At 61.5% G+C, this 9,665-nt stretch overlaps 1 protein-coding gene across 1 annotated transcript; it reads right to left on the bottom strand.

The window, feature by feature from the left end:
- Positions 1–3,875, bottom strand: TPPP3 (tubulin polymerization promoting protein family member 3). The gene is made up of 4 exons (XM_074913160.1): positions 3,786–3,875; positions 2,426–2,617; positions 1,184–1,337; positions 1–946 (listed from the first exon to the last, which is right to left on the bottom strand). The coding sequence occupies exons 2-4, from the start codon at positions 2,611–2,613 to the stop codon at positions 758–760; spliced, it is 531 nt and encodes a 176-aa protein (XP_074769261.1). The 5' UTR covers positions 2,614–2,617; positions 3,786–3,875; the 3' UTR covers positions 1–757.
- Between the last annotated feature and the right edge of the window lie 5,790 nt (positions 3,876–9,665).

Raw genomic sequence — 9,665 nt, 5'->3', positions numbered from 1 at the left:
TCAGTGCGGACAGGGTTTTATTGCAGAGCCGGGTTACAGCGCGGGTCTGCAGCATCCTTTGGTTTGGGCTTCACAAAGGCAGCGGGAGGCTGCTGGGGGTTCAGGTCAGAGCCCTTTGCTGATGGCCAGGCAACACCAAGGTCTCGGGAGGTGAATCCCAGGGCTGGGCCAGGAGTGTCCCGGCAGCTCTGAGACTGATGGCACCGCAGGGTCTGAGCTTCTTGCCGTGGTGGGCAAGCGGCAAAGCCAGGCAGCCCTGTGGCAAGGGCACGAGTGGGGAAGGAAGGAGGCGGCTGTGGTGTAATGGGCGTAGGGTTAAGGCAGGTCTGCAGGGAAGATGGGCTGTGGTCCCTCATGGGACTGGCAGGGAGGGTGCCCCGAAAGCCAGGGCTGAGGTAGGGAAGTTCTGGGTGCCAGCGGGGCAGGGAGCCCTGAGGAGCAGTGCTGTTAGTACAGTGGGTGCTGCTAGTGGCAGGGGGCTGGGGAGGACAGCACGGGGAGGGGGGGGGGACAGGAGAGGCCGGGGGGTCACAGCACAGGGAGGGGGGACACAGACAGTGCTGGGGCAGAGCACATGGCCCGGTGACTTTCCCAATCACATCAGCGCGGGGCGAACGACATCCCGCCAGCCTGGGGCTGGCCCCAGCGCAGCCTTCTGGGCCCCATGTCACACGGGCATGTCCCAAGGCTGACGTGAGCGCCGGCCCCGCGGCCGACGCGCAGGGACCGGGGCGGTGGGTGCCACAGGCACCCGTCCCTACTTTTTCACTTTGGCGTCGTAGGTGCCCGCGTTCTTGTAGGCACTGACATAGCCGCTGGTGTCCACGATGTTCTCCCGCCCGCTCTTGCCCTTGCCCTTGCCGCTCTCGTCGAAGCGTTCCTTGTGGGAGCCTGTGTACTTGGAGGTGTCCGTCAGCCTCTCGACGGCCCCCACCGTCTTGGCTTTCTGCAGTGGGGACAGAGGACATGGGTGTCAAGAACATGCCCCATCCCCTTTGTCCCTTGCCCCATGCAAGCTCCTGACGCCCGCTGAAGGCCCTGCCATGCCCCCCATGCCCATGCAGACCTATGCAACCCCCAGGCCATGGGGTCCCCCAGAAAGCATTTGCACCATGGGCAGAGCTCCGTCCTCCCCTCCCAACCATTCCCCCTGCTCCCAGCAGCCAAGGGACCCCTCACTCACCGTGACACCCACGTTAATGGGCTCCTTCCCTGCCACCAACTGGCAGATGGCTTCATATGCCTCCTCTTTGCTCTTGTCCTTAAATCTCTTGGGGGCCAGCTCCTCCAGCGCCTTCTTGAACTCCTCGTAGTTGATGACGCGGGCTGTCTTTCCTCTGCAAGCACAAAACCCAGGCTGCCGTCAGCACATTTCAGGTTGGGCCTCCAAATGGGGCTGCAACAGGATGAGCTGCATCAGGGAGACCCCAGCTTTGTCCTCCACCAGATTCAGGCCTCCTGCCCACCTCCAAAAGCAGCTACGGCCTGGGCAATCCCGGCTGAATGGGTTGGGCTGGGCACAGCCAGTGCTGAGCCCCAGGAGTTTTTCAGCCACATACTGTTAGAGTCCCTGGTGCCAAAACCCCACCCCTACATGGAAATGTCCTGGGAGTTGGGTGCTGGTGGCAGGAGGGGACAAGCGTCCACTCCCGCTGCTCCCAGCACGCCTGGGATGCCCCGTGCCCTCTCTCCCCTAGCAGGCATGTCCTTTTCTGGTCAGATTCAGAAGAATTTCCACAGAGCATCTCTCCCACATCTCTCCTGGTCCTCATCTCTGGGGCGGCACAACAATCCACCCTCCCATGTGCCAAAAACTTCCCGGTGCTCAGACCCTTCTTTCCTCACCAGGAACAAGGGGATGCCTGGAGAGAGGGTGTGGAGGGAGCAGGTTCTCTATTCATCCTTGGTCCTGCACCATGTCCTCAGGGACCCCAAAACCAGCCCCAGGCACCTTCAACTCTTCAGCTGGCCCTATGGCCTCCAAGGACCAGTGTCCTTTCCAAGCTCAGGGGTGGGCTGGCCAGGCCCAGGGATGGGCTGTGCCACATCACACGGGGAACAACCCCTGCACACCCTCCTCTGCTCCCTGCAGCACCTTCTTGCCAGACAGGAGCCTGGCAGAACTGGATGGGCCCACCCCAATGCCTGGGAGCACCAAAATCTGTCTCCCACCCTCCATGTTTGGATTAATTCCTTATTAGGTCTTGCAGAAGCAGCCATACAAACTCTCTGAAGGCAGGACACGGCAGGGTGGCACCTGCTGCTCCATGCCCAGAGCAAGACAAGAATGGACAGCCTGGGCATGCAGCTGGGGTACCACATGTCCCCGGGCACCACCACACCCCAGCACCACCACCCTGCCCGCACCGCAAGGGCATCCCCACCCTCTGGGCAACTGGAGGCCCAGAAAAGCTGAGTCACTTACTTCACCTTGGAGAAGACAATGTCCACGTCCGTGCTGGTGATGCTTTTGCCGTCGGTGACTTTGCAGTCTTTGCACAGCTTGGCCCAGTTCTTCCCATTCATTTCTTGCCCCGTAGCCTTGGTGTCGCCATAGATGGCAAATTTGCGGAAACTCTCCTCCAGGGATGCCATCTCAGTGCTGCCAGCCATGGGGCTGCGGGATCGGGGGCAGAGGGGCCTGTTACTGCCGGCGGAGCTCAGCCGGCTCTCCTCGCAGCTCTGCGAGGGCTGCGAGGGTGCAGGGGCTGCAGCAGGAGCAGGGTGTCAGCAGAGCCTGCGGGCGTGGGGCAAGGGCTGGCAGCCGCCTGGACAAGCCCCGAGGCCAACAGCCGAGACGTGTCTTGGGGGATGGAGGCTCCCGATGAAGAGCTGACAGCAGCGAGGCTGTTTGCTCCAGGGCCGGGCGAGGAGTGAGAGCATCAGCCTGTCCCCTCGGGAACACTCTCCGGGAATGACGCAATGCGGCCGCCTTCCTCCCCCTTGCTGATCATGAGAAATGGCACCGCTGCCTGCCTCCAGACCCACCGCCCCCTGCCCGCTGGCTCTGCCCACGGCCGCGCCCCCGCTCTGCGACCTGCCCCCCAGGGCTGGGCCGAACACGGTGCCCCGCAGCCAGCAGCGCTGGGGTGCCAAGGGGCAGATAGGCCTCTGCACCCCCCACAGCGCTGCAGCCACGGCCCCATCCCGGCTCCCCGCCTGCCGTCGCCTCGCCAGCCTCGCCCTGCCAGCTCAGCATCCCTCGCCACGAGCTCAGCACCCACAGCACCTCGGCCAGGACCGGGCGCCGCAGCACACCCGGCCCGGGGCTCCAGCACCCCGAGGCGCAGAGCGGGTACCCCGCCCGGTGCCCGGGGCAGGGTGGGCCCCCCCCCGGGCCTTGGCGGGAGCGGGAGAGCGGACACGAAGGAGAAAAGGGAGACTCGGCTGCTGCGCCGCCGGCCCTTGTGCTGCCCGGCGACCGTCGCTAGGGAGGAGCGGCGTTGCCTGGCGACCGTCGCTAGGGAGGAGCATCGGGGCGGGGAAGCCGCTGGTCCCCGCCTGTCCCCGCCCGGCCCGGGGCTCCCGCGGGACACCCGCCGCCGCCGGGCCCTGCAGCACGGAGCCGGGGCCCTCCCCGCCAGGGGGCCGCCGCCGCTGGCGGCCGGGGGATGCCGGGGCAGCGGCGGCCCCCGCCCGCCCCACCCCGGACACCGACCCCGGGACGGGCAGCGGCCGGAGCCGGGGGTCCAGGGGGTCCCGCTGCCGCCGCTCCCCGGGGCTAGGCGAGGACGGGGGACGGGGGGGTGTGGGGGGTCCCGAGAGCCGCGGCCGCGCTCACTCACCTCCCGGCGCCGCGCTCTGAGGCGGGGGGGGCGGCCGCAGCCGCCTGTTTAAGGCGCCGCCATGGCGACGGGAGGGGCCGCGGGCCGCGCCCGCACGGGGCTCCGGGCCGCCCCCTCCCGCCTCCCCCGGCCGCGGCGCGGCGGGGAGCGCCCTCGGGGCGGGGAGACGGAGCCCGGGCAGCCGTCCCAGACCACCTCTGGGACACCCTCTGCCACCCCACGAAGCCTCTCCGCCACCTCTTGAAGCCCGTCTACCTCCCCATTGGTCCCTACCGCCGCCCCACGGGGACCCACCATCACCCCACAAGGTCTTTCCTCCACCCCGCAAGGCCCCATCACCCCACGAGGTGTCTGCACCACCCTGTCACTGCAGGGTCCCCCCTGGCAGCACCCCCTGGCTCTGCCCCGCAGCCCTGTCCCCCGCACCAGCCAGCCAGCGTGCCCCTCCGTAGAGGAACTGGCCCCTCTCAGTGGGTGACATCACAGATCAAAGGCCACTGCCCAGGCTGTGGCATGGACCGAAGGCCACTGCCAACCGTCCTGGCATGCTGGGTACCACAGCGAGTGCCTGACCCTCTGCACGGCCCAGTGAGACACCCTGGGAGCAACCCGCCACATGCCACCGCTGCCCATCGTGGCTGCTGGCTTCCCCCACCCAGAGCCCGACCACACTGGGGCTCCTGGCGGGCGCTGCAGGCTGAAACAGCACCCAAATATTGTGGTTGCCATGGAGTCCTGACACAACCCACATCACTTACTCACGGCCCCACCTCAGCTGTTTGCCCAGGGCCCGCTCTGGCCTCGGCGCTCCCCTGGCACTCCCCATCCTCGCTGCAGCATCACCAGGAATTCTTCACACGATGTTACAGAGTGTGGTTTGCTGCTGCCGTGAAGGGTCCTGCGGGTAGATCAGCAGCTCGGGGAGCTGGGCAGCAGCTCGAACAACACAGGCAGCTTTTGGCACCCTGTGGTCTCTGTCTGCCATGGTCCCTGTGCAGAGGAGCTGCAGGGCAAGGATGGACATCTCAGTCCTGCTCTTGCACCCAGAGCCCTTTGCGGTGAAAAGTGAAAACCTCCCGCTCTTGGCTGAGGGACACATTTTCTTTCCTGGGACTTTGTTGCCAATTCTTGACTGGACAAAGCCCTGAGCAACCTGCTCATACTGATCCTGGCTTGGAGCAGGGTCTAGAGACCTTCAGAGGTGACCACCAGCTAACTCTACAAGTCTGTGATTTGGGATCACTACCTTTACCTCCCATCTTGGAGGTGAGTGCCAGGGGCTGGTGCCAGAGGCCACAGGCATGCCACAGCACCTGGCTGCTTTTGGTAGCCCCAGATGCTCACAGCTCCATGAAGGACCCCACTTTGTCATGTCCCCCAACCAGCCTTGTGACCCCTCCATCGGCAGAAGCTGCTGTTTCACAGCCATCTAGAGGCAGAGTGGCAACCCATGGCTGCCAGGTGGCAAGGACATCCTGGAGGGGACAGTCAAGGGTGAGCAGGACAGGTGTGGAGCCTCACCTAGTCGGGCTGGACCAGCCTGATGCCAGAGTCCAGGCAGACCTCACCAACGAACATTTCTTCTCTGTCCAGCTCATCCTGGTAGAGCTTGGACATGGCCAGAGAGCTTGGGCGCTGCATGGAGGAGTTGGCACCAGCAGGACTCAGTCCTGAACACACAGGCTTCCCTTTCTTCATAAAATGTGAAAGCAGGTCCCAAAATGCAGAGGCTCGGAGGTTACAGTGGCTGGCTGTGAAGTGGGAACTTAAACCAGCCTCCCCCTGGGCCAGCAAGGACCCAGGCTGTCATCCCATCCTGCAGAAAGGGGGGAAGAGCTGCTCGCCTGCTCTCTGCTTTAAGGAGAGGGCAATAATTGGGGCTGCCGTATTGAGGAGAGTGGTTAAGTCTTGAGGAAGGTACTGCCTTGTCCTTAGCTTGCCCTGCACCTCCCCACAGAAGCAGGTGTCTCTGGTTTTGTTTCCAGCCGACAGCTCCGGAAAGGAGCCCAGGTAACACTGGCTGGAGCATCCAGCCGGCAGCAGCTCTGGCAGGGCTTGGCAGCAGCAGGCGGCACGAGAGCCCAGATTCACGGAGCTGGCAGCAGGCAGGAGCTGAGCTGGAGCTGGGCATGTTGGTAGCTCTTCTGCCAAAGCTCCAGCCGGTGCCGGGGGGCTGCAGGGCCCAATGAGACAAGAGGCAGCACACAGGGAGAGCCAGGCGAGTGGGGGCACCAAGCCAGGGCTGGCGAGTTGCCCCACAGGGTCAGGTTGAGTAGGTCAGGTTTTGGTTCCTAAGGGCTGGGGTTTGTTGTGCATTTGTTGTCACCATGACAGCCCTGTTGGGACGGAGCACGGTCCTTGGCCAGCTCCTGATGTTCCTCACGCAGCCCGGAAAAGGAAGCCCGGGAGGAGGCTGGGACTTGGTCTGGAGCCCGTGGCATGGGCAGGAGCTGAGCAGGAGGTTGCACAGGTCCTGTGATGTCGTGGAGGAGCAGGGACACGGCTCACTACTCTGCTCCCCAGGGACCTTTCCCTTCTTGTGATTTCCAGTAAAGGCCAGGATGTTCCCAGGCTGTCTTCCGCCCCAGGGAGCTTTTAATGACCTGCCTAACTCCAGCGCTCACCGTGGCTCGCAGCTCAGTGTCACCGAGACACAGCTCCGGAGGAGGGGCTGGTCCCTGCTAGGACCGTGCCTATCTCCCCATCTTCACGCAGAGTCCTTGCGCCCTGCGATAGCTCCAGGGTGCGGCTCAGAGCATGCATGAGAGCACAAGCACAACCTCGGAGCACCCTCTGTGCTCACCCTCCGTCCTCTTTGCCTCTTGCCTCCCCTGGGGCTGGGCACCACAGGCTCCCTGGAGTCATCTTGTTTCGGGAATGAGTTGCTGGCTCAGCCGCATCTGGGGTGGGATGAGGTTATGTGGGCTAGCTGCTTCTCTAGCACGAGTTGCTACAAAACAGAGGGAAGTGTTTCAGAGGTTGTGCAATATGTATACGGTAACCCCAGCAACAGCGTGTCCACAAGGCATTAACGGGGCTTAGCTGTGGCTGATGAGCGGCGAGGTCGCGGCGTGCGGGTGTGCGTGCCGGCTGTGCCAGCGGCGTGCAGAGCCAAGGGGGATCTGCTGCTCAAGATGGGGTCCCAGCTGCGATGCACAGCACCAGGCACAGAGGAGGAGGGAAAAAAAGTTTTGTCTTCTGGCAGGAGCTTCCTTTCCCTCCCCTGCAATTCAAGGCACTCCCTTGAGACGCTCTCAAGATGTGCCAAAAGCTGAGCCCAGGAATAGACTCACCAAAAATCATTTCCCAAAGGAAAATTCCCTTGACTTCAGAGAGAAAAGGAAGAAACTTGAGTCAGGCCCAAAGATGAAAGCAAGCAGGGCCTACATCCCACACCAAGGCTGAGAGGCTTACAGCAGGCACTGCAGGGCCTGGCACAGCTGCTGATGAGTGGCCAGGGACTGTGATTTATGATTTTAGAGGACTTTGGAAAGCTGTCACCATCCAGCAGCTGCATTGCTTCTTCCTAATAAAAAGCCACAGTATCTCATGGTGGAAATGACCGGTCCATGGCACTGCCTCCTGCTGATGGCAGAGTTCATGCCCTGGCAAAAACATTTTATGAGGGAATGCCAGGCCTCAATGTTTCTGCAGCAGTGGGGAGCTGAAGGTGTCAGGACTCCTACTGTCACCTTAACCCAGCTCTCTGATGGTCTTGGGCTGTAGCAAGGGCTTAGCTCATGGTCACTGCAGTCTTCTGTGCCAGAGGACTGCTCTGCCCGCATGCTGGCCTCTGCAACAGTACCCTGATGCGATTCCTTCCTTTTGTTTGCCACCACTCAGCTACAGACCTTCATCCAGGGCAGCAGAAACGCGCTTGGCACCTGAACCCGCAGGGTATCAGCATTAGGATCCCAAAAGGACAGAAACAAGGTGGGGAAGGAGAGGGCCCAGGCTATGCCTGCCCCTGCTGTGACCATTCTGGAAGGGTACCGACTGTCTGCCATGGAAAACTTCCACAGCTTTGTGGGGTCCCACACAGCACCCAAAGCCAGGGTCCTGAGGGCATGTGTATATTGCAAAATGGTCTCTGCAAAAGGCCCTCCCGGCATGAAGCAGCTCAGCTGAGATGCTGAACAGCACTTGAAAAGGTTCATCCTTGCTGGGAGCTGATCTGGGGCAGAGCAGTTCGCCCAGGAGCTAAAACCCTCTCAGCCCCATCATTTTCACTCTTGGGTGCCCAGTATGCATCTTCAACAGTCCTTTAATGTGAAAACTTAAAACCCAGCCAAAATCAAACACCATGTGGCATACACAATCCTGCCTGCCGTCCGTGAGCTTCAGGGGATCAGAGTCCAACACTTGCAGCACTGGAAGCCCGTCTTGCTGGGGCCCGGCTCTCCGCCCAGCTCCCCAACACACCGACAAGGCATTGCACGTTTTGCAGACCGGATTTATTCTGCCTCCTCCAGCGATTGATGTAGTGGAGGAAATGTTCCGTGTCTCATCTGAAGGCAGCAGAAGGATGTCTCCCCTACCCAGAGAAACACCCAAATCAGGGTCCCCAGGTCGTCCTGTTGGCCTCCAAAAAAAATATGGGCTCCTGCTCCTTGTGGAGAAGGCTGCAGGGCAGGACAGAACTAGTACAGCCCAGCAGCACATGGGGCTCTGCACTGGTTGTTGAGGACTCGGGGGCAGAAACCCTTCTCGGGTGGGTGCCTGTGTGCATGGCAGGGGAATTTGGGGCTTACAGGCCGTTCTCAGTAGGACAACGAGCAGGTGAGCACAGCCTGGGAAGGGGAGGACAACTACATGCTGAACCTGAGGGTGAGCCCTGTGCTCCTGGACAGGGTCATGTCCCAGTAAACTGTAGGACATTCCCTTCCTTCCCAGCTTGTGCTCAGAACCTGCTACCTCAGGACATGCCAGACTTTTCTCTCCCTGGACATCTGAGACCAGGAAACCTGGCTCCACTCGCCCCAAAGAGCACAGCAGCCTTCCTGCAGCCCGGTGCGCAGCTGGACCAGCCTCCTCCCTGTGTGCTCACCCCACTGCCGCACCGAAACCAACGGATTTACGCACCTCTGGGAGAAGGCAGTGCCCCCTCCAGAACCTTGGGGAAGGCACTCCCATCTAACATCCCCCTGCGGAGTGGGACCGCTGTCACCCCTGCACACGTTAAGGTGCTAAGCCCAGGTGGGACACCAGAGGGGCAGGGAAAAGTGTAGGGACCATCAACATAGGACAAGGGGCAATGGCCTCAAGCTGTGCCAGGGCAGGGTCAGGCTGGCTCTGAGGAAGGATTTCTGTGCAGAAGGGGCTGTTGGGTGTTGGAATGGGCTGCCCAGGGCAGGGGGGGAGTCCCCGGGATCCCTGGAGGGGTTGAAGAGTCGGGCTGACCCAGCGCTGAGGGATCTGGTGGAGCTGGGAACGCTCAGGGGGAGGGTCATGGTTGGGCTGGAGAAGCTTCGAGGGCTTTTCCAACCGAGATGATTCTGTGATCCTGTAACTGGGCAGATAAATTAATGACTGCATAAAAGAAGGAAACAATTTAGCAAAGGGCGTAGAAAATTTTATTGTGGATAGAGCTACTAAAGAGCTCCATACATGACTTTGGGACTGGTTCTGCATGGACAAAGGGTAAGAAAACACATGAGGGACTGGAGAGAATTTACCAGTGGCTGCTTGGTGGGGGCACAGCTGGCTGCTGAAAACCCCGAGCCCAGCATGACTGCAGGGTGTAGTTTCCTCGGATGACAGTAGACGTGAGGAAAAACAACGGGACAGATTTTGTCTAAGTGGGATCCATCAGCAAGCAGATGCCCTGGTCTCTGCAGACAAGTGGTGCCACATCTGCTGGCCCACAAGGGCTGGACCCTT

This window comes from Athene noctua, chromosome 9, assembly GCF_965140245.1.
Source record: "Athene noctua chromosome 9, bAthNoc1.hap1.1, whole genome shotgun sequence".
Lineage (NCBI taxonomy): Eukaryota > Metazoa > Chordata > Aves > Strigiformes > Strigidae > Athene > Athene noctua.
Note: the sequence above shows the minus strand (reverse complement) of the source record. Positions and strands in the feature narration are given on the sequence as shown.